The sequence below is a fragment of the Taudactylus pleione genome, unplaced genomic scaffold, assembly GCF_031769625.1.
Source record: "Taudactylus pleione unplaced genomic scaffold, aTauple2 ptg000070l, whole genome shotgun sequence".
Taxonomy (NCBI): domain Eukaryota; kingdom Metazoa; phylum Chordata; class Amphibia; order Anura; family Myobatrachidae; genus Taudactylus; species Taudactylus pleione.
This window is the reverse complement of record NW_028284472.1, coordinates 19,586,887-19,612,384: the sequence shown is the minus strand read 5'-3', so window position 1 is coordinate 19,612,384 and position 25,498 is coordinate 19,586,887. Positions and strand designations below refer to the sequence as shown.

Sequence of the window (25,498 nt, the reverse complement as noted above, 5' to 3'; positions counted from 1 at the left end):
CTCTTACAAACATAGTAAAAACAGGGACTCAAATAAGATAGGGCACACGAAAAAGCCTGAACACACTGGCATATTAGAAAACCAAGTACCAATATTAACAATATCAAATAGGGTATTAGTTGGTATTGAAGCATTATAAGAAGGATGGTGCATGGCAGAATGTTATTTATATACCGCTAAATTAGGCATAAAAAATTGTTAACAGAACCTCAAAATATGGGATTTGTTTTTAGATTTTTACATAAAAAAAAAAATTAGAGGACATATTGTGTAAGAATTTTTTGTTGTCTTATACAAAATGGATTAGCCTGTGGATTTGGCACTAACATGGTTAAGTGAATTGTCCATTAAAGCTAAGCTGTTCCTTAACGGACAGGACCAGAATGACTTTTGAAGGGATGAGCTGGTAGCTATTTGCTCCATAGCCTAACCTCATGGTGATACCACAGACATCTGTTGCGGTGACACTACCGGCAAGAATACTACTGCATCTAGCAGCTAATTAAAAAATGAAATGCCACTACATAATGGTTTGCCCTTCAGAGTATCCATGAATATAAAGACGCAAAACAGAGTTAATCAAATGCACAAACAGTTACCCATACACACAATTCCTCCTTTACATGCTCGAATACCAATCCTGACCTGTTTTGTCAAGACCTATTGAAGTTTGAGCTGCTACGGGCAGCAGGGTAAGCCAAAATGTCGTTTATCAGGTTGGCTTACTGGGTGAAGGTCAAAGGTGGAAATACAATTTGGGGCTCATCTCCAAAAATAATATGGTGACTATGTAAACAGTTGTGACATGAAAGACAAACCTATGACAAATTGACTTGCACTATTAAAATACTCATCTCCTTGGTACTATCTAGGTTTCCTGCATGAAACAGCATTGGATTTAATGCTGTACAGACTAAAAATATGTTATACTGTATAAAATTGTGATTCCACTGTACTGCAACAGACTAATTTATACTGTGTTTCTCGGGAATTAGGTTGTGCTTCTTCCATCTCTCCCCTATTCCCAATGCTGATCTGAGAGATGTGAGGTCACGGATTCAATAATCTCGTTGGATGCACAGAGAAACTGCGCTGTAGCTGCATGAGAGTGCTAAAAGGTAAAGTAACTAATCACTATGGATTTTAATCCCCTGGAAGTAGTTACAGTTGACTGAGCACTTTTGCTGTGAATGGAACCAGTAGCTGTTCTCATCTCTTCTAAGCATTAGGGCACTATTCCTGCTACCCAGGAAGGAGGATTTTAGGTCGGCTTCCAGAGAAACAAACACAGTAGGAATCGTTTCACAGCCAACTTTTGATACAAGTAAACTCCTTCATTTTTTTTTTTTTTTACTTTGATGCTTTCCATAAAAAAAAGGGAGCAGAAAAGGAGAGCTACAGTATAATAGGAAGTAAACTAGAATACAAAATAAACCTCTTATATACACATACAGATTTGCCAACTTTCAATATGTTACACAGTAAAAAAAAAAAAAAAAACGTTGAAACCCCTTCGAAACTAAAGAAATAGAAATGCAAAAAAAAAACCAAAAAAAAAAAACTTCAGGCTAAAACATACGTTGTGGAGAAGATGGTAAAAGAACACCAAGTGCATCGGTCACTTACAGCAATTTTGAGAGCAGAATCAATGCCAAGTAGAATGTAGTCGTCATTTCACTAGGGCTAGCGATATTCCAGGGGGTGTGTCAGTGATGTTGCTTGTCCCTAGGGAATTAGTAGGCTGCTCTCTAGTTAGGCGAAAAGAATACCCTCAGTTTCCTGTGTGCCCCCACACAACGTTTATTAGCAGTGTAGAGCCAGAGAGGGAGATGTCAGTCAGTTTCTCGTGCTTTTTTTGTGCTCCTGACATGGTGACGTTCCATGCGACCTCCTGACTGACTCATGGTTACACTGGCACTGGTATTCACGAGAATTGGTTCATGCAAAAAAAAATTAAATAAAATAGCTGCCACTGTTCTGTTTTCTCGACAGATACTCTCTTGAACATTTTGCCCGGCTTGGATCAATTGTGCTCACATTTTAGGTCTAAATCTGCTGGGAAATAATTTTGTTTTATCAAAGCTACTAATTAGTAGAAACAGCAGCAACCCAACTTAATTTCAACTTATTTAAAAAAAAAAAAAAAATAATAATTTTATTAGTAAAAGCTGACAATAATATTACACTGGACCTAAGCATTTAAAAAAAAAAAAAAAAAAATTGATGTCATAGAAGGTTTGCACTGCTTGTTTGAGTTATTGTAGCAAAAAGGAAAACTAGGAAATAAATTATTATAGAAAAAAAAAAAGAAGAAAACTGAAAAACTCTCGAAAGAAATTGGCAGTCTGAATTATTTTTTTTTCTTCCTTTTTTAAACTTTTTCTGTATTACAAAAAAAAGTGGTAAACTCAATTTTTCAATCAGCCAGTCTTGCTTTAAGAAAAAAATTAATGGGGAGTAGAGAATCGTACAATATACTACTTATTTGAAAATAAATCTGTTATGCTCCAATCAGATAAATACTTTGGGCATTACATTTAAATTTAGGCCTGCATCTAGCTAAATATATATATATAAAAAAAAAGCCAATATCTTAAATATGCTACATGTTTTCACTTAGCATTTCATTTAGAGTACTTTCCAAATGGATAAAAATGCTGACTTTATCAGAAGCACTTACTCCCCACTTGTAGCCCTGGCAGCAACGCAAATTGAACATGAATAATCACTCCAGTGGTTTAAAGTGGAGTTGCAGTTAAAGCCCACCTAAAAGGGCGTCTCTGTGGCAAGTAGACATGTGCACTTGACCTAAAACTCGCAGACTGCTCTGCTCTATGTGGTAGCTCAGAAGGTGCAGTCTGCAACGTCTGCAATATAGTGAACGAGCCAAACATGTGGGCAATGGTAACCTACACAAACTGGCCAAACATAGAAGAGAAGTCAAATGATGGATTGTATACGCAGAATGGTGCATTGAGATAATTGTTAGCCATTGGGACCAGTGGATAGCCAAGGTTTGGTACATGCAAACATGACTTACTGTACAAATGTGGAGGGTTGCTCCCCAAATGAAGCCAGGACAACCACAGAGTACTAGAACTGTCCCAGCATTTGTCCTTTCTGGGATTATTTGCAGGCATAATGAACAAAACACAAACTACACAAAAAACTACAAAAATGCACTACAGTAACTTGTTCGCACTGGTTCAATACTGGACAGTAAAAATTTTAATAAACGCCACCGTTAAAAGGTTTTGTTTGGGATGTGAATTTCATGACATATGCCTCTGATGCATCAAGAGTCTTCATTGCAGAACAGAAATTAAAAAAAAAAAAAAAAAAAGGTATGAGTTTTCCTTCCTACAATTCATTCAGTATTTCTGATCACTTATATATAAAAAAAAAAAACCCCCAAAGCATCAGCTTTCTTTATTAAGTCAAAAATCCCACGTAACAGTGAAATATTTAGCACCACACATGTGCCAATGGACTAAAACGTCAAGTGTCGAACTGGTGCCTATGTAGGAGTCACATTTTAAGCCTGCGTAATGCAGGAAACAGGACGAAGCAGGCGTCAAGTGGGGTGGGGTCTATACAGTAAACTGTGTGTGGGAGGGGAATGATCCCAGACAGCTCTTAAATTCAATGATGCATAGTGCTGTTGAAAACATTTTTTGGTGAGTCGAGCAATGTTGAATATGCAGATTTGACATTTGTTTTTATCTTTAATTCTTAAACGACAGATATGCTTTTTCCCCTTCTGGTGAGAGGTTACAGGACTACAGATAATGTAGGTAGATTTCAGTGAGGACTTAACACTTTAGGGTTCCCAGCACCATTAAGAAATACTAACTGGGCCGCTGCACACTCAGAAACATCCGTATAGTGGTCAACATTGAGGCACCGATCAATCTTGCTCACTTGAAGGTAAATCAGGGGGGAAAAAAATAAAATAAAAAACATCCTAAAGCAAAAAAACCACAAGAGGATTGTTCCTTTCCCAACCGAAACACGCCCAAATCATTAGAAGACCCTAATATAGTGTTAAAAGGCACAGAGAGGGGCAAGCTTTATGTTAGGGTTTATAATAAGCTGCCACTGTCCGGTTCCCACACTGTTTCTGGGGAAAAAAAATAAAAATAAAAAATAGAAGAGATTTGACGCCAAAAATGTCTGGAAAAAGTTGATGTTTTCGGGAGCGTTAAGACAAAAACGAGACAAAAACAGAAAGTAATAAATACAAGCTCCTGGCTTTTGAAGGATCCAGTTCTTCAGTTCCACCGCATAAATTTTGATACCACTCTTCTAAGACGGGAAGAGGGATGTTGGTGCGGATGGCTTTCTGGCGTTAGAAAGAAGTTAAAACAGAGATGGGTGGACTTCCAGTCCGCCCGCCATTAGCACCGCAAATCTTCAAGCTGTGATGTTGAGTTTGTCCACTGATGTGAAGTTCTGTTTGGTTCTAATAGGCTGGTTGGCATCAGGTACCTGAGACAATAGCACCAATCTCGTTGAACAGCAGATGGTTAGAGGTTGAACACTGGAGAGAGAAAAAGAGAGGCTCAGAGCAAACTTGGTGCTACCAGAAATAAATAAAATAGCTCAGAGGGCTGCTCTCCCATGAGGAGTCATGCAGTAACGTTGCTGTTTTGGCAACTTTCACAGGAATGTTTGAATCTTATGAACTGTTCTTTCCAACTCCTGCGGGAAAACAGAAAAGAAGTTGCTTAAACCCAAGTTCAGCCATTTGGTTTTACATAGAGAAGCACAGTTCCAAATAACTGGGATAGTACTGCATGAAAATAATGACCCAAAACCATTCTGGAGCAATCCCTGCACCACTAAATATCCCGCATGGTCGGCTAACTGGAACCCCGACTACTTGTGATATTCCGACATCGCAAAGCAGCAGGAGAATTAGAATTCTGCCACTGATTGGACATCAGTAATGCACTCGTGATCTCTACACAGGGCAACGCTGATGTGTCTGGGCAAGAATCACAAACATGGGGGGTTCAAGGGAAATCTTAAGATGAATCTCATCTTATGCTGGTCGTACTAGTATATGGCCAGCATTAGTAATACAGACAGAGTCACAGACTGTTGTGGGCTCTTATGTGCTATTCCTGTGAAGGGCTGTAACACTGCACAATCACGTTATGTGACTTGTGTCTGCCATTCTAGTGAATACAGTATGGTTCTAGATCAGGCACTCACTATGGCAAAAGGAGGATGGAACACTGGGCCTGATTCAGACCCGGTCGCAAGCGATGAGCGCTCGCAACCGGGTCGATGTTTGCCCACTGGGCATGCACACGACTGAGCCGGCTCCGTTGAGCACATGCGCAAGACCCGGCTAGCGACGGGTGCTCCGTCGCTCCGGGTCTCGCACCAAAGGGGGCGAGCTGTCGATGGTGATTGACAGCTCGCCCCATTTGGTAGGCGTGGCTGGGGGGGTGGCTTCACAAACGGAGGCGTTCCCAAGCGAATGCCTGCCGTTAGTGGGCAGCCTCACTGACATCACCAGTGATGTCAGTGGGAGAGCTTCCAGCTCTATTAGAGCCAGAAGTTCTCTGGGGCTTGCGGCCACGAGACCCTACCACAAGGGTCTCGTCGCAAGCCCGATGGTCGCGATGGTCTTGACCTTCGCGACCATCAACCTGGCCGCTCGCTATAGCTGTGGGTGGTCACCCACAGCTATGCGAGTGGCAAGGAGGCCGCTCAAAAAAAAAAAACCGCCCTGATTCAGAGCGAGCGCTCTTTCAGAGCGTCAGTCTCTGAATCAGGCCCATTGTTTTAGAACAGACAAATGGCATCAGATGACTAGATAACGCACATCTCCCATCACCACCCGTCACTCGACGCCAGGGGCCGTATAAGGCTCCCGGAATCATTTGGTCTGGCCTTTTGAGCTTTTTTTCTTCTAGCCCCATCTGGCTAGCAGGGTGCCTAGAATGGCACACTGCAGCCAGACCTATGTACTAGTGCCGCCTGGAGCGTCCATAGGATGCTTCAGAGGATCACACAGCTGCCCTTACAGCGCCCCGGAGCATCTTCAGGATGCTCCGAGCATTGCTGTAATCACCGGCAATTGTGGCCCCGTGCGACATCCCATGACGGGGGCGTGGCCTGGACCGGGGCCCGCAAATAATGGTGTATATATCAAAATGGCCCTCGGCAGAAAAAAAAAAGGTTCCCCACACCTGCTCTACGCCATCTGACCATAATTACCTGCGCTCGGGAAAGCAGGGGGGGGACGTTCGGTAATCACTCACCTCTACTAGGTTAGTTTTGTTATAGTCCATCCTGTGGATGTAGATGCACTGGCTGAGGAAGGAATACCACCTCTCTAGCTCGTCCACGGTCAGATTCTCGCTTTTTACCACCAAAGTATCAAGAAGTTTCTAAGAGTCAAAAATAAATAAAAAAAATCAATAACAATGACTGAGCCCATCAGAAGAGATGAGACACTGGATTCAACTTTCATCTAAGACTCATTAAAAATATAAAGTTGACTCTTACTATGGCCAACAGATACCAAAGCAGCACTCTTTGCTTTCAATCAGAATTTCAATACAAGTTATTTTTATATTTTTATTTTAGAATATATCCCCAAAAAGCATAAACTAGGGAAGTATTTTTTATTTTTGTTTTTCAATACGGGCTTAATAAACTCTATATATTTTGCTCTCTGTGCTGTGTAAACACTGAATGCCCACAGCAAACAGTTACCAAATAACACTATGATAGGAGCAAGCTGTTAGGACGCCCTCCAACCTGTGCTTTTGGGCGCTATCAGTAGGTTTGCTGGCTCGATGGGCTCATCACAGCGAGACTGCTGCAACTCTAACAGATCAAATATGTTTTAGATGAGAATTGAACAGAAAAACCCACTGATGGCTAATTGACGGATGTGGCTTGGAGTGCCAATGCGTGACTATACAGCACTTCCATGTCTCCGCTCCAGTGGTCACAGCTCGCCGTCCTAACAGGCCCTTTTGGTTTATACACAATATACAATGATTCTGTTAACAAATGGGCCTTCCCGGGCATATGGACCTGACGTAAACATGTGCGGTCTGATCTGTTGTACCAGTAACCGATGGTTAGAATCCAAATGGACAAGATCTAAGAAAAACAGCAAAATGAGAAACAAGTTCCCAACAGAGAAATTACCTCTAGTCTGTCGCGATCGACAATTAATGGCGGCTCGGGGTCCAGCTGTTCTTCCAAATAGGGATCCTTAAGCAGTATTATGCCACCCGATTCCGCTGCCAGGGAATAAACGTGTCAATGAAACAGGAAGGACGAGAGAGAGAGAGACAGAAGCATCACGTTGTTCTAACTAGAAACTTACTAGATCATGAACCTGGGGAGTACAGGTCTGATAGTTCTGTTCTCACTAATATTTCTATTCAAGTGCGGTAAGGTCAAATGTGCTTTTTTTAATGGGACATGCAATTAGGTATAAAGATGGAAGCATCTTTATAGCCAGTGAGGCTGGTGTATTTCTCTCTCTTCCTAAATCTCTAAACCTGTTACAGATATTGAATCTTTAGCAAACATTTTAGATTATTTTAGGACAGATCTCGTTCAATAAACTCTGCTCCAAGTACGCACCTGTAGCGCCCAAAGTCTCTCCCCACCAAGAACATGTGCTGTATATAAATATGAAATTCTTTTTATAGGACAGCAGTAATTGCCGAGAGCCTGATGTCAGGCTCCTGGATATTTGATATTTTAAGAGCATGTTTGACTAAGGATCCGAAAGAGTTTGTGGTTTTGATTAACCAGCTGCTCAACATACAAAAAAAAAAACCAGAGTCGCCATTATAACCTTTCCATGCGGCACCAAACCCCCCCCTCCATCTTTCAGGATGTTTGAGCAGCCATTTCCAGTGAGACCGTCTTGTTAAGCTTCCCTGAAATTGGGGCATCCGAAATGCAAAGCTTTGAGTATTTACCGCACAGGCGCTTTGTGCTGGTGAGATACCAGCTGGCAAAATCCCAAGGCTTCTCAGTATGTACAGACTGGCCCAACTTTACAGTCTCCTCATCCCATTGCAGAATCCACATACATATAATTCAAAACAAAATATACATACAATATAACCCAAACTAATCTGAATGGGCAATAGGGTATAGGTAGGCAAACTTGCGCCATGGCGATGTACTATTGAATTACACGTCGGTAAACAGTCCCTATCTCAGCTATATTAAAGATTTCAATGGTTCCATGCCACTGTATGCAAATGAGGGTCAGCAGACGGCGGCCACATGTACAGTAGGAATCGCAACCGGACTGGGCATCTGGCAAATACCGGAGAAGCCAATGGCCTAGTTCGGCAATCTGAAGGCCAGGTCAAGTAGCTCCGCCTCATTTTGCATTGCGATCGAAGTTGAATTGCATGCGTACGCGGTATTTCGATCCGTAGTGAATCAGGCCCACAGTGAAGAAGTAGTTCTGAAGGGTGCTGCACGGCCCATGGTCTAGTGAAAATCTAGCAGAAGGTTGTTAGTTTGATAGGATATTATTGTTCTAGATCTCCAACCTCATTTCTGTCTTCTCCTCCTGCTCTCACTACCGCATCCAAGATTTCTCACGAGCTGCCCCTCTAACTCTAGAACTCAATCCTTCGCCCAATCAGGCTTAATGCCAAGCTCCATGTCTCAAAACTAGCCCTTAAGGCTTTTTACTTCAAGCAACCCTATCAACTACCATACTCTCTACTCAACACCTCTGACCAGCCACCAACCCTCTCTCCCACAGTTCAACCGCCCGGTTAACGTCTCCCTCTTATACGGTTAGTCCTCATGGGCAGGACCCTCTTCCTCTCTCTCTACTCCTAGCACTGTCGCCATTTGCTCCCAACATACCCTTGGTCCCTCCTTTGCGACCCATCATTTGCTTGCTTGTACAAGTCATAGGGAGTCTCTCGATCCTACCCTTTAGGAAGGTAGAATTTTAATACTGGTTCAGCCCAAAAGTTAGCTGCCTTTGGTTTGTCCCTCAGTGATGCTAATAAGCCCTAGTGACCGGATCGCTAAGCCAGTATTCATGGGTATGCAAGCAACATGTCCACATCAATAGTTGTCACTTACGTCGTCTTTGCTGCTGCATATAAAAAGGACACTACTTTTCAGTGATTATTACAATGCTGAAAATCCTCTGTACGTTCTACGTTACATCTACACACGCAGCTAATGGATTGCACAGCCCTGGACAGATTTACCTGCCAATGTACAGGGAGAGCTGGCGTAGCCGAACACTGCAGCCAGCTAGCAACGGCTAACCCGCTGATGTATACATCGTAGGTATGATTATAAATGGTTTCTTTACATTATGACCACAGGACGGATAACACCTATAGATGTCTGGTTCTGTAAGTTACAGTCTGAATTGGTGAAATCTACTTTATTGGAAATTACATGAAAACAGCAATACCATGAGAACATCACATGAGTTTGTGTTGAACATAAGTCACCTTGGCAGACTACAAGAAGAATGTTGAAGTTAACCTTCCCCATCCCCATTTTGTTTTTCTTCTTTAGACTGCTTTTTACTATTTAGGACTACCATGACCACTAGCCATATGGTACTTTGTGGAGTGAGCAGAGAGGCTCTGAAACATCCCTATGAGCTCGGTTTCTACTGTGAAAGCCATCTTCTAACTATTGCTCAAGCATGGATAGCCTTAAAACCTGGAGTCTAACGGCGGAGTGTGGGAACCTCTGGTCTATACCAGACACTGAGGGAATACTTCCTATTAATGTTTAACTTATTAGGCTAAGCCAAAACACCTAACTTTCAGTTGTGTATAGAGGAGGGGTTACCCTTTAAGCTGTGTTCAAGTGCCAAATATGAGAAAATATATAGTTCATGCTTCTTTACAAATAACCGGTCAGCAGACAACAAAACAGGAGAGAACAGAATTTACTCACCTTCTTGAACGTTCTCTTGAAGCGTCTCAAGGTCGTTATTTTCATCCGCTCCTTGCGTTTGCTGCGCCCCTGTGTTACTATCCAAGCTCGCATCATTATGACAGTTAGCTAGTTCATTAATGTGCTGGGCTCCTGACCCGGAGTCTTTCTCTGTGGTTATGAGGGTACTGGATGCCCCCTTCCCATTATGGAGAGCTGATAGCGGAGTACTTTCTAAGCTATCCATTGAAGTGCTCCCATTTACGTAGTCTGTAGCAAGCGGTGGCTCCTTGGCAGCCACTGTTGGGTCTTTGACCGCTGCTATATTGCTATTGACCACCATTGACTCATTAGAGCTGTCCTCCTCGGTGGTCAAACAGCTGCTGTCTTTCACCGGCGCCCCATTCCTGTGGTCCACATCTCCATCCATAATGTCACAAGAGGACTCGTCATTGGTCGCCGAGTGGTCTCCTGTCTCCTCCCCGTTCTCTTCAAGACAGTCCCCGTTCTCCAAGGGATCATCATTGACTTCCTCTTCTTCCTCTTCCTCCTCCTCCTCCTCCTCCTCCTCTTCTTTCTTTAAATAATTGGATTTCTTCTTCTTTATTATCCCCCGGCCCCACTGCGAGCGACGGCGGTGCTTCCTACGAACTGGAACTGTGTTCAAAATGAAAAATAAAAATCATTAAGTTATCACACTTATAAAAGTGTTAAAGTTATAACTTTTCCCAAACAAAAAAAAAACAAAAACAAAAAACACCTGCAACAAAAACAGAGGAGACCTCTCCGCTCCCACCGATACGATGGAGCAGTCCACTTGAAGCGTTGACAGAAAGACCTCCCGGCAGGCAGAATTGCTTAATATTTCCCAAGGAAAAAGTCTGCAATAAGCCAACCTAACAGCACGTTCACACCACAACTGCAAGACTGGAACCGGAGGCAACAGGTTACAACTCTTGCATTTTTTGGCGAGATGTCCAAACAAATAAAAAAAATCAGGAAAATTTATATATAATGGAGCACAAGAAAAGCAAAATAAAATAGGCCAGTGTGTGTACTATGTATTATCAGATGATAATATAATAGCATATAATAGTGCAAGTTGTTATATAGGTAGTTCACAGTTACCACTAAATTTTAGTGTAATGCAGGGTGCACAGGGAGAGGTTGGCAGAGTAACGCACCATGATATAACACACACGGATGGCAAATGTGGTATATAATACAGCACTTAGGGATCATGAGCCCAAGCACATGTATGAGCGCAATGTGCAGGAACTTTGCAAAGGCAATAGTCAGTTTCCAACAACCCCCCATACACACAAGCACACAGTGGGCGCTGGAGCAGACACCAATGAGAGTAGAGGCGGGGGGGGGGGGCGAAGAGGGGGACCTGCCTGACCAGGCGGATCTCTGAGACTGCTCACAGTTTTTGCATTGATGTTTAATGTATTAAGCTCTACTCCAAACTCAAACGTTCATTACCCTTTAAATTGTATTTAATCTAATTTGCTGCTAGTTGGTAAAGGGCCATCGGGATCCAGCATAGCATTGGGAGTGCTACCAATAATCATAGAACAAGTGATATATTACAGAGGTACTTTCTTGTTTAATACTCATGAAGGGACTAATCCCCTGTGTAAGGATAACAAGAGATATGGTAAGAACTTACCTTTGTTATCTCTGTTTCTACGAAGTCCATAGGGTCCACAGGGTTGTCCTTGGGGTATAGCTGGATCTGGATCCATGGGCACCACGCAGTTAAAGCTTTAGCTGCTCCCAGGATGCACTTGGGTCCGTCCTCCTCTATACCCCGCCCCCGGCCACAGCACCTCAGTTGGTAAGCAGCCAAGGCCGGAGGAGGAGACTAAACAGAGAGAAGGAAGACTGGAACACACAAGAAACCAAACTCACAGAAATGGGAGACGGAAAACCGGTGACCAGCCACACAGCCCATTTGAAGCCAGGTGCGTCAGGGCGGGCGCCCTGTGGACCCTATGGACTTCGTAGAAACAGATAACAAAGGTAAGTTCTTACCATATCTCTTGTTTTCTACTTCAGGGTCCATAGGGGGTCCACAGGGTTGACCTTGGGGATGTCCCAAAGCAGTACAACTAAGGGCGGGGACGCTCCTGTGCTGAAAGGAGTACCCGGCGCCCAAAGGATGCATCCTGAGAGGCAAACGTGTCAAACGCATAGAACCTCAAAAACGTTTGAATTGAAGACCAAGTGGCCGCCTTACACAGCTGAACAGCAGAAGCGCCACGTCTAGCAGCCCAAGAGGGACCCACAGAACGAGTGGAATGAGCCTTAACAGAGGCTGGCACAGGTAAGCCCTCCTGTGCATAAGCCTCACAAATAACGGTACGAAGCCAACGGGCTAATGTGTGTTTGTTGGCAGGCCAACCCCTCTTGTGAAAACCAAAGAGGATAAACAAGGAATCAGACTTCCTAACCGAAGCCGTCCGGTCTACATAAATTCTAAGCGCCCGGACCACATCTAAGGAAGTCTCACCAGCTGAAAGATCAGGGGACTGAAAAGCTGGCACAACAAGTTCCTGATTAATATGGAACTTCGAGACCACTTTGGGCAAAAACTCAGGACGATTGCGGAGCACCGCTCTGTCCTGGTGAAAAATCAGGAAAGGAGGGCGACAGGAAAGCGCCCCCAATTCAGACACCCTCCTGGCCGAAGCAATTGCCAGGAGAAAAACAGTCTTAAATGTCAGCCACTTGAGCTCCACCACCTCAAGAGGCTCAAACAGAGGACCCTGCAGGACCCGTAGCACCACCACCAAGTCCCAAGGAGCCACAGGAGGCACAAAGGGAGGCTGGATCCTGAGAACACCTTGGAAAAAGGTGTGAACGTCTGGTAGTATTGCAATCCGCCGTTGAAACCACACGGACAAGGCGGACACATGAACCTTCAGAGATGCAAGGCGTAAGCCGAGGTCCAATCCTGATTGAAGAAATTCCAAGATCCTAGAAACTCGGAACACCTGAGGATCATAATGTCTGGACTCACACCACTGAAAGTAAGTGTGCCACACTCTGTGATAAATCCGTGCTGAAGCAGGCTTGCGTGCCCTGAGCATGGTACCAATAACCAAACTGGAGAAGCCCCGAGACCTCAAGACGGCTGTCTCAAGAGCCACGCCGTCAAAGACAGCCGACCCAGATCCGGGTAAAGGCAGGGCCCCTGAGACAACAGGTCCCGACGCTGAGGAAGAAGGTACGGAGCGTCGATGGAGAGGCTCCTGAGATCGGAGTACCAAGGACGTCTGGGCCACACCGGAGCTACCAGCACGAGCATGCCGCCGTCCTGCTTGAATTTCCGCAGAACCCGAGGAAGCAGGGATATCGGAGGAAACCGATACGCTAGGTGAAACGTCCATTTCACCGACAGCGCGTCCACCAGACTTGCACCTGCGTCTCTTGTCCTTGACCCGTAAATGGGCAACCTGTGATTGTGACGGGAGGCCATCAAGTCCAGCTCCGGCAGTCCCCACCTGTCCACGAGTAGCTGAAACACCTCTGGGTGAAGCGACCATTCCCCGGGATGCACGTCGTGACAGCTGAGGAAGTCCGCCTCCCAATTGAGGACTCCGGGGATGAAGACTGCCGAGATCGCTGGAATGTGACCCTCCGCCCAAGTCAGGATACGAGACACCTCCGACATCGCTGCCTGACAGCGAGTTCAGCCTTGGTGGTTGATATACGCCACCGTGGTGGCGTTGTCGGACTGCACCTGTACCGCCCTTCCGTGAAGAGCGGGGCCGGACGACTGCAGGGCCCTGTATACTGCCCGCAGTTCCAGGATGTTGATGGGGAGAAGTGCTTCTTCCGCTGACCAACAACCCTGAAGCGACAAAGAGCCGGTCACTGCCCCCCAACCCCGGAGACTGGCATCCATCGTGAGCAGGACCCAGTCCGGGATCCAAAATGGGCGCCCCTCGACCAGATGAGCTGTCTGAAGCCACCAAGCCAAAGATAGCCGAACGTCCGGAGACAACACCAGCACCTGAGAGCGGATCCGGTGAGGTAACCCGTTCCATTCTGATAGAATCAGCCCCTGCAGGGGCTGGGAATGGAACTGGGCAAATTCCACCATGTCGAATGTCGACACCATGGACCCCAGAACTCTCATAGCCGAATGGACCGACAGGTGGCAACGGCTCAGGCAACTGCGTATCCGCAGCTGTAGGGAGGCGACCTTCTCCGGAGTCAGGAAGATCCTTTGCTGACGCGAATCCAGCAGGGCTCCCAAATGAACCATCCGCTGTGATGGAATCAGGGAGGACTTTTTCCAATTTATCAACCACCCGTGTGCTTGCAGGCAAGCGATCGTCAGGTGGAGATGTTGAAGCAGTACCTCCGGGGAGCTCGCCAGCAACAGGAGGTCGTCCAGGTACGGCAGCAGCCGCACATTCTGGTTCCGAAGATGTGCGGCCATGACCGCCATAATCTTCGTGAACACCCTCGGTGCCGTGGAGAGACCAAAGGGTAGTGCCCGGAACTGATAGTGGTGTTGAAGGATAGCGAACCTCAGATACCGCTGGTGTGAAGATGCTATCGGAACATGGAGGTAGGCGTCCTGGATGTCCAGGTACACCATGTAATCCCCCGGTTCCATCGCCAGAATGATGGAACGTAACGTTTCCATCCTGAACTTGGGAACTCTGAGGAATTTGTTCAGACACTTCAAGTTGAGGATAGGGCGATGAGAACCATTGGGTTTCTGCACCAGAAACAGAGACGAATAATACCCCGTCCCTCGTTGTGATAGAGGAACGGGAACAATGACCCCTGCTTTCAGCAAGGACTCTATAGCCTCCTGAACCTGTAACGCCTTGGTCTTGTCCTGAGAAGGACTTGTGCAGAAAAACTGGTGGGGTGGTCTGTGCCGAAAAGACAGGGCGTACCCCTGGGAGACCACTTCTCGAACCCAGGCATCCGTGGTGGTATTGTGCCAGCACTGGGCAAATAGAAGAAGTCGGCCTCCCACTCTGAGGTCCCCCAGAGGGAGGCCCGTCCCATCAGGCCGCAGGTTTATCTTCCTGCTTGGAAGAAGGGCGCCGAGCACTCCAGGCTTGCTTCTTGGGTTTAGAGGCCGTCTTACTCGCAGACTGTCTCGGGAAGGACTGACCTTTCGCCTTACCCTGAACCCGAAAGGAACGAAAAGCCGAACTCCGAACCTTAGCAGGCAGTGCCGCCGAAGGGAGGAAGGCCGACTTGGATTTAGCCAGGGTGTCCACTATTTTGTCCAAGTCCGGACCAAATAGTAATTCCCCATTGAAAGGTAAGGCCTCCAGACCTTTCTTTGAATCAGAGTCCGCTCTCCAGGACCGCAACCATAAGGATCGGCGGGCAGACACCGCTGCAGCCGATACCCGCGAGGTCAGCAGACTAGCATCTAAAGAAGCTTCTCCAATGTAAGAAGCAGCGTCCCTCATTTGTCCCAACAACGCCCGCTGGACATCCGGAGCGTCGTCCGGGAAGGTATCTTCCAATGCATTGGCCCACCCCTCAATGGCCTTGGCCACCCAGGAGATGGCCATGGACGGTCGGGCCACCGCCCCGGAGAGGGAGTAAATAGACTTTAAGCAAGTCTCAACTTTCCTGTCCGTGGGATCCTTCAGCGAGGATATCGACGGTAATGGTAAGGTTGCGCCCCGAGTTAAACGGGTGACATGGGAATCCACCGCCGGTGGAGTTTCCCATTTTTTACAATGTGCCTCAGGGAAGGGGTAATTAGAAGCCAACCGCTTCTGAGGAAGGAATCTCTTACTGGGCGCCTGCCAAGCTACCGCCATATGATCCGTCAACTGATCCGACAGGGGAAACACCGCAGAAGCCACCTTAGTTTTTTTGAAACTAGGAAACTTCGACTTAGGAACCGGTGCCACATCCTCTATAAGAAGAATAGCTCGCACCGCCCTAACTAGTGCTCGCACATTAATGACGACTTGGTATCCATTTCCTGGACCGAGGCGTCCGAGTCAGTGTCATCAGGAACCTCCCCATCATCTGAGGAACCCTCTGAGTCCGATACCTGAGCAGCCCGTGTCATGAGTAGGCGTTTTGAAATCCTAGAAGGCATGTCAGTCTGCAACATTGACTGAAAAGCCGAGGAAGCGGCCGCCAAATTTTGCGCGGAGTTGGAGAGCACATCCACCCAGGGTGGAGGAGTCACCATAGGGGCCTGAAAAGGTACCACAGGCTGCTGCGGCACAGGGGAAGCCTGTATATACATAGGCAACCCCGCATAGGGACCCACCGACTGAGACCCAGGAGGACTCCGCAATAACTGCGGGACACCCGGGGAATGGGGGATGGTCGGCTGGGGCAACGCCCTAGTAGGGAGAGCAGTCGGGACCGACAGACGGTCCGCAATAGACACCAGCACTTGAGAAAACATTGCCCACGGTGGTTCCTGCGCCAGAGAAGGTCTGGATGGGCCAGGAGCCACCTGGCATCGACTACACAGGCCATCCTGTGACAAATCCTCCCTATCTACTCCTGCAGAACAGCGTCCGCAGGAGGCCAACACCGGAGCCACTGAGCGCTCAACCTCCTCGTCTGACATGACAGAATATATTATATAGTCAAAAAATATATCTGGCAACAGGGCAGAAGAAAACGCACTCACCGGTGTGCTAAACAACAGCCCACAATACGGCACTGTGTAGCACACAACTGTATGTGACGGACCTCACAAATACGTGATCTATATAAGTGAGGTCAGTAGAAACGCCCCTCCCCCACACACCTGTAGGGCTTGTAGGAGAAGTAAAGGGATAGGTATAAGCTGACAGTAAGCGGAAAATAAGCACAGACAGGCAGCACTAGCAAAAGTCACATACCATGCAGGAAGATATACTCACTGCACCTTTACACTACAATCAACCTCCCAGATTCAGTGTTTGGGAGGGCTATAGTGCTGTGTACGCTGTCCTTAATCAGGGGAGAGGTACACAGGGGGATCGGTCCGCGTGCTCCCTGAAGATCTGCGCTGCCACTGTGAGAAAATGGCCGCTGGAGACCTCAGAGGAGGAGTGGCCCGAGTAATCTGCAGCTCAGCGACGCCAGACTCCGTGCTGAAAGGCGCGCTGAGCTGAGGGGAGGAGCCGCTAAACAGGGAAGGCTTCCTCCCCTGGCTAGCATATTAACCCCAGGGCTTGCCGGCATCCCGCTTGCCATATATCCCTGGTGGTCTAGTGGTAACACGGGTTATTCCTCCTCAGAGGGGGAGCCCGCCGCCACCGCTAGCGGCCCCCGGTCTGTCCCCTAGGACCGGGGGCAAAGGACTGCATTTGCAGGCAAAACACGCGAGCCGCCGCTAATCGGCGACTCGCGGCTTACCTTGTCCCCGGCGACTCCGGCAGCAGTCCAGGGAGGGACCCAGAGTCCGGCTAGTACGGACTCTGGCCTCCCGCCGCGATCCCCAGTGCAATACTGGCGTCGCGGCGCCAGCGGGGAAGGAGAGCGGCAGCGTGGGCGTCTGCATAGACAGCCCGTCGCTGCCACACTAGAGCCTCTGTTTTAAAATAAAAATCTAACAGGCTCTTTTTTTTTTTTTTTTTAAATAAAAGCCCCTGCGCAGGTGACCCGACTCCGGCCGGGCACCAACTCAAACTGAGGTGCTGTGGCCGGGGGCGGGGTATAGAGGAGGACGGACCCAAGTGCATCCCGGGAGCAGCTAAAGCTTTAACTGCGTGGTGCCCATGGATCCAGATCCAGCTATACCCCAAGGTCAACCCTGTGGACCCCCTATGGACCCTGAAGTAGAAAGGCTACATTTGCAGACCTCTATTTTGTGGGCGGAATCGGTCTTCATTCCCAGAAACACAAACCCCCTACATTGAGGTGTTAAATCATATCTGTTGTAAAACAAGAACTTGCTTTATATGAGCGCCAGCCACTGGATGATGTATCATTGTACAGGCTCCTGTATTATGTGCCGTCACCATGCAGGCAGCCTATTAGCTCAGAAAAATTTTCGGTCGTAAAAAAAACTGTTTTTTATCGCCGATGTTCAGGTATTTTTCGCCTATTCTTATTATCGTGCTATCCAATTAAACCCCCGCAGGCGAAACAAATCCCTGATAAGTGCCGGCTTCGGGTCCAATTGGATAGCCCCGGGTGCGGTAATTAGCCGCGGTAAGTTACCATGGCTAATAGGGTACCCCCCTTAGTGATAAATATCTTGACGTTGTTCTGATATATATCCCCCTATAGGTTCCTTACACAGGAGGATGTGAAAATACTGACCAGAGAGATTATGGCATACATATGACCACCCCATAATGCAACATCACAATTAAAAAGGAAACTGTGACATTTCAGTGAATCTTGAAGGGAAATTGTATCTAGGAGATCAGAGACAGATTCTATAATTATTTGTTTCTCATGCTCAACCCTCTACACGGTTCAATCACAGATCTGTTGGCGATGAAAGAAACTGTGCAAGAATAGGAAATGCAACGAGCAGGCATTGTGGGCTGGGGAATGTACCATGCAGCAAGGTCGCCATCTGCTGGAAATTCTGTAGGACGCATGATGGTGAGGTTCCTGAAAAACCATCCACACATACCTGTATATACCGCTGTCCTGGGACCATCTGTGAGTGCCAGAACATTTTACGGACGGGCTGGCATGTAGCAGATGCCTTTCTATAGACCACTGTCTCACTAGCATCATTTCAAATCAGAATCTCATTTACTGTTACTTATAACAGCGCACACAACTTTGCAAAAAACATACTGTAACCCACAGTAACCAGGCTGTGCCTACAAAATGAAAGCAAACGTCTGATTGGTTGGTGTGTTGAAAGAACTGGCTTCCAGGCTGCCTCAGTCACCTCACTGCCCTATAGGAAGCGGTATCATTGTACATGCTCCTGTATCATGAGCTCTGGGGGGTACAGCTGTAGACCCTCCTCCCTCTGCCATCAGATGCCAGTGACATTTCCCGTGCTTGGACCAACAAAACATGCATGTTTATCAAAGACAGGTGTGCCCCCTACTGGAATTTCTTTGTGGTTGCAATATCATTTCTTCCTTATATATATATATTCTGTGATTGGGAAAAGAGGAGCAGACTGAGATCGATGATGCTATGGTGGGACTATATTTCCTTATATTGTAACTTTGCCATGTACAATAGAAGACCCTGACGCTGGCACTGTACCCACTCATAGCAGCAGGTACCTTATTCTTTGGATCTCTATCCTGGCATATATGCCTGTCTCCAGTTTTATTATGTTCATGACTGCGCTTTATAAATAATGGAGAAAGAGAACGAGTATTCTAATTAAAGATCGCAGCTGATGCCTCATTACAAAAGACATTTTTGACAAAGCTGGGAGAGAAACTTCAAAGTGGGAAAGCGTATTACTGTACAATGCTATGCTCATTGCCGCTCACTGCCTTTTTTATTGTAGATCTAAACCTAAAAAGCTTAAAAGCAACGGTCTCGTCTGTAGGAACATTCACATTCATCTCAGCAGTTCTGTACCCGTCCACAGCATCACATGTCCATCTACATCAGGGGAGTGCACAGGCTTTTATACTATAAGGACTGAGGAGCCCCACGCGGTGCGTGCAGTGTCATTTTACAGGGCTGCGTTCAAATAAACTTTCTGCCAAGTTGTGCACTGAGCAAACGTGAGCCGTTGGCACAACTTCAGCTGTCGGCACAAGAGCCCTGTCAGCAAGCACCAGTGACTCCACCTCAACACTGCGACGTGGGCACAACAGCCTGTTTTTCATATACATACACATATACATACACACACACATATTATATATATATATATATATATATATATATATATATATATAAAAACACACATACATATATATATATATATATATATATATATACATACATACATACATATATTCACAAAGGGCCATTATCTGTTCATGCCAGATATTAAGGTTTCTACTGAATGCCTTCTTAAAGACTGTGGGAGAGATGTACTAAGCCGTGGAGAGAGATAAAAAAAAAAGTACTAACCATCCTGCTCCTGTCACATTACAGACTGCGTATGAAAAATGACAGTTAGGAGCCGATTGGTTGGTACTTTATCTCCAGCCAAGGCTTAGTACATACACCCTAGTATGCATTCATTTTATTTTACCGTTTAACCACAGTGTGGCTGTAGGCGGTCCTGTGGCTGGCTTCATATAAAGTTAAAATTAAATGCTATGCTGCGATTACATATTTGTTCTAAACGGTGACCCAAAAACCCTTAATGGGCGCATTTTGTGCACGCATCTTTCGCTACTGGGAGCAGCATAAAATGTGAGCCCCTAAACGGATAAAATAACCTCTCTATGGAAAAGTCCATACAACACATACGAGCATGCATTACAACCAATGCAAGCATATACTAACATGCATAATCTATGGGAGGGATGCCAACAAAACTCGGCTTCATATTTTGATGATTCTAATCGAGACACAAAGTAGTTACATTTCCTGCGTTAAGTCTGTAACATCATGAACAGCAGGAAAAGAAACAAAGTAATATAATGTAATCCCAGTGGCTTATAATCAGGACACTCACATTATCAGACAAGGGTGGAACAAATATTACAAAGACAGCTCTTTAAAACACACGTAAAGAGTTCTCAGGGGCAGATGCGTTCTGCCATCTCTACTGCTAACACCTACTTGTCATTGTACTGCCATTACTTCTGGCCACTATAACAGCAAACTAATGACGTCCTTTAGCCAATACAGTCAGACATAAGGTGATCTGCAATTTCTTACTTGGGCAATTTACAGCTAATCCACTAACATGTCAAATATCCGAGACACACGGTATTGTACTTCATGCTTTCCCCGACGCAAGCACACGCCTGAGGGGGGAGACACACACTGTATTGTACTTCATGCTTTCCCCGACACAAGCACACGCCTGAGGGGGGAGAGACACTCTGTATTGTACTTCATGCTTTCCCCGACGCAAGCACACGCCTGAGGGGGGAGAGACACACTGTATTGTACTTCATGCTTTCCCCGACATAAGCACACGCCTGAGGGGGGAGAGACACACTGTATTGTACTTCATGCTTTCCCCGACACAAGCACACGCCTGAGGGGGGAGACACACTGTATTGTACTTCATGCTTTCCCCGACGCAAGCACACGCCTGAGGGGGTAGAGACACACTGTATTGTACTTCATGCTTTCCCCGACACAAGCACACGCCTGAGGGGGGAGACACACTGTATTGTACTTCATGCTTTCCCCGACACAAGCATACGCCTGAGTGGGGAGAGACACACTGTATTGTACTTCATTCTTTCCCCGACGCAAGCACACGCCTGAGGGGGGAGAGACACACTGTATTGTACTTCATGCTTTCCCCGACACAAGCACACGCCTGAGGGGGGAGAGACACACGGTATTGTACTTCATGCTTTCCCCGACGCAAGCACACGCCTGAGGGGGGAGACACTGTATTGTACTTCATGCTTTCCCCGACACAAGCACACGCCTGATGGGGGAGACACTGTATTGTACTTCATGCTTTCCCCGACACAAGCACACGCCTGATGGGGGAGACACTGTATTGTACTTCATGCTTTCCCCGACACAAGCACACGCCTGATGGGGGAGAGAGACTGTATTTTACTTCATGCTTTCCCCGTCGCAAGCACACGCCTGAGGGGAGAGACACTGTTTTGTACTTCATGCTTTCCCCGACGCAAGCACACGCCTGAGGGGGGAGACACTGTATTGTACTTCATGCTTTCCCCGACACAAGCACACGCCTGAGGGGGGAGACACTGTATTGTACTTCATGCTTTCCCCGACGCAAGCACACGCCTGAGGGGGGAGACACTGTATTGTACTTCATGCTTTCCCCGACACAAGCACACGCCTGATGGGGGGAGACACTGTATTGTACTTCATGCTTTCCCCGACACAAGCACACGCCTGATGGGGGAGAGAGACTGTATTTTACTTCATGCTTTCCCCGTCGCAAGCACACGCCTGAGGGGGGAGACACTGTATTGTACTTCAATCTTTCCCCGATACAAGCGCCTTGTGCCGGCCACATCCACCGTGAGCAGGGCATCATGTCCGTTCCAGGCACCCTGCAAGCCAGAAGCTGGGACAGGGCCCTGCGCTCATTAGGTGGCAGGTAGGGTGGGTGTTATACAATAGATGGGTGGTATCTGAGAAATGTGTAAACCAGACCCTACACATGGACAATGGTGGAAGATAGTGTGAGTGTTATAGCGGAATAGAGGAGACATCTGAGAAGCGACAGCGACAGACATGACCAGGGGGTTTTGCATCATGTAACAAAATTAGCTAATCCGTATCGGTTCACAGTACACTGCATTCCATTGGGAAAAAGTGGTGTAATCGCTTTTTCTTAAGCTGCCACACTAACACTGCTCATCTAAAATCAGTGTGCCGGACTATAATGACAGCAGCACCCAATGATAACCTGAACTCTTTTAGGTCGTTAATCACAGTACTAGTACAGCGTTTCTCAGCCTCCACCCTCAAGTTTTCCCATTAGGTCATGTTCTGAGGATCTGTCTGTGGAAGCAGGTGGGTTAATTACTGACCCAGCAACATAGATCAACTCACCTCTGTATGATCAAAGAAATTCACAACACACGACATGTTGGTGGGTCTAAAGGGGACCCATACATCTACAGACTAATTGTGCGATTGGACACAGCGATCGTAAATGCCAGGCAACCATTGACGTTCTCCGATCTGTTGGAGGACCATTGAAATTCTCCATGTTAAATTTCACCGATTTGCAAATCATGATCATATGTTGATCGTCACTGGCAAATTAAGATGTTGGATTTCATCGATCCACCAATTCGGCATCTCTGGATCGCAGGATTGAGACAATCAGTCGCTGGTGTATGGGGGCCATTACATTTTGTAGATAACCGACACTTCAGTCTGGTTTTCCACCTTAGGAGGATTAGTTTCAAAACCAGTTTCTAATCCTTTAAAACTATACACCCAAACTGTATTTCAGCAATGGTTTGTGCAAACATGATGGTAACTAAAGGACAAGGAGTCCAAGACCAACGTCAACCTCGGCTGGTAATTAAAATGTTAGCAAGTAAAATGTGGAGAGATAAGAAGATGCTCTTCCCCATATAAACCTCATCTTCTGAAAGCACTCACATGCACACTTATTTCCGGAGTGGTTCCCGACATCCAGAGCAGTCTTGTGCTTATTCCGGAGAGCGTCCTCCACTGCGGTGTCTGCCTTCTGTGCCTCGGAACTTTCAGGATTTACTTGCTCTGTAGCCACCGACAAACCTGCGCGCACAAGATAAGGGGAACTTTTAAATTAATCCTAAATGACGCCAAGAAGTACTTTCAGCTGCATTTGGAAGAGTTCACACCCGACTTTACATCAAGTCAGCAGGAATTTCTGAGGCTGAAATTAATTAAAGATACCCCAGATCTGCACCTTCACTCCAAAGCAGACGCATAATACAGCTCTGAACAATTTTTTTTTTTTTTTAATGGAAATTCACTAACAAACCGAAGACGAGAAACCAGCAACACTGTTTAACCCCTTCATTCCCAGGGTGCAGAAACACAGTACTAGCTCTATTAACACCCTTTTCTGGATACATCAGACTGCAAGGAGCGCTGGGCCTTGTATTCCATCAAGCAGACGAAGACCCGCGTCTATGCTGACAATATTTTATTCTCTGCCTGAACATGGTGCCTATGGGAAGTATGATCATGCAAATACATTTTTGTGGAACCCATAGAGAACACTTGATTAAGGCGTTATATTATATATATTATATAAACATATACACACATGCATACATTTCGGCTAATTCTAAGACTGAGCGAACGACAGAAAATAGATCGCAGATTACACGCCCTCCTTTGAACACCAACCTTCATGGAAGTAAATTCGGGGAATGGATTGCAGCATACCTCGCTTGGTTCTCGCCTCTTTAATCTCCTCGCACAGTTTGTTGAACTCCGGATCCAGTTCAGCGGCAAAAATGGCGTGCGCGGTGTCCTTCATAGTGCAGGCGCGGTGCCGGATAATTTTATCTGTACAAGACACTGCAGTGAGCAATTTCTGTGCTGTGATTGAACCAGAGAGAACACACCTCTACGCATGACATGAATTACATCTTGTTAGCTATTTTGCAGAGTCTAAAATAAAATTTCTACACTATGTGGGTCTGTGTGTGACATGCAGAAAATGCAGAACATCTGTAACAGAGACAGGGGGGGGGGGGGGGGTCATGTGCAAAGAAATCAGCTTTATCAGCACGCACAGAACTTGGCAGGGGGCTAATCAAGGGAGGTTCAAAGGCATTTTACAGTTGCACATTGTCTGTCTGTATACTCATACCAGTGTCACTGTCTTCCAACTGCAGTCAGCTGATTGGCTGTAGCAGTTCAGGGGCTTCCCCTTCTGTGAAGTGTGATTGGATGGCAGAGCTCACGAAGGACACTACATACAGCCAATCGTCTCACTGGGGTCGCACTCTATCATCCCATCCTACTGTAACAAGGAAGCAACTAGGAGAAAAGTGGCGAGGCGCTGCCGTGTAGTTTAAGGTGCGGCAGATGTGCTCAAAGATCACAGCGAAGCCTCCTGCGTCTGGGGAACTGGTCGCAGCTGCGACTCTTCTAGCTACACCAGGGGCATGACACATTATAAACAGCCGGCAGCTACATGTATTATGAAGTGTTCAGGCCACAGAACACGAAGCAGCAGCATTCATACTCTATCATCCTACGTGACATATTCAGCAAATTGTAAATATTGTGCGACAAACAATTAAAAATGAAAATAAAAAAATAAATAAAAAGAAGTCTCTCTCTTAGGGCTCTATTTACTACAATCCGCATATTGAATGCGGATTGTAGTGTGATATTACCGAGTGAATTCGCATTGCGAATTCAGGCAATATCACAGGGATTTACTATAAATCCCTTGCAGGGACAGAGCTTGCGATAAAGCTCTGTCCCAGCGGATCCCATCCGCACTCTAGTCGCGGTATTTTCGGAAAAAATACCGCGACCAAGAGCCCGCGCATGCGCCGACCGACCACCGCTACTACCCCCCCACCGACGCTAAGCCCCGCCCCCGCGACCCCCCCTCCCTTCATTACACTTACCTGCATCCTCCTGGCCTCCGGTGATCTTCTCCTGGCTTCCCGATCAGGTGATCTCCCATACTGCACTGGGGCCCGATCACCTGATGACCGGGCCCCAGTGTACTATGGGAGACCAGCTGACCGGAGAGGAGCCATCACCGGAGGCCCGATCACCGGTCCCTGGAATCAGGTAAGTAAAAAAAAAAAAAATGGTTAATTTTTTTTTTTTTTCTTTTTTTTACAGTAATCAGCTTGCGGTCTGCTTAGACCACATAGCTGATTACTAGTACCGGCTCCCGCCTCTGCTCTCCCCGTTAGAGCAGAGTGGGAGCCCGGTAACTGGGGGAGACCCTGGATAACTCCACATCCAGGTGGCGTTATTCTCACAGGGCTTCCCCCGGTATTTTTTTACAATTTATTTTAGTAACTCTGGTCGGATC

At 46.6% G+C, this 25,498-nt stretch overlaps 1 protein-coding gene across 7 annotated transcripts in view; it reads right to left on the bottom strand.

Moving 5' to 3' along the window:
* Nucleotides 1–2,313: 2,313 nt before the first annotated feature.
* The window catches only part of ATAD2B (ATPase family AAA domain containing 2B), a 123,076-nt gene continuing 99,891 nt past the window's right edge, over nucleotides 2,314–25,498 (bottom strand). For 4 of the 7 annotated variants that reach the window (XM_088467297.1, XM_088467298.1, XM_088467299.1 and 1 more), the window contains exons 23-28: nucleotides 23,878–24,000; nucleotides 23,101–23,238; nucleotides 9,943–10,578; nucleotides 7,177–7,271; nucleotides 6,276–6,404; nucleotides 2,314–4,701 (exon numbers count right to left, since the gene is read on the bottom strand). In XM_088467297.1, the coding sequence (XP_088323423.1) occupies nucleotides 4,660–4,701; nucleotides 6,276–6,404; nucleotides 7,177–7,271; nucleotides 9,943–10,578; nucleotides 23,101–23,238; nucleotides 23,878–24,000 (1,163 nt within the window). In that variant the 3' untranslated portion in view covers nucleotides 2,314–4,659. Of the gene's footprint in view, nucleotides 4,702–6,275; nucleotides 6,405–7,176; nucleotides 7,272–9,942; nucleotides 10,579–23,100; nucleotides 23,239–23,838; nucleotides 24,001–25,498 lie in introns of all 7 variants that reach the window. The other 3 variants (XM_088467294.1, XM_088467295.1, XM_088467296.1) reach the window with 1 other exon arrangement.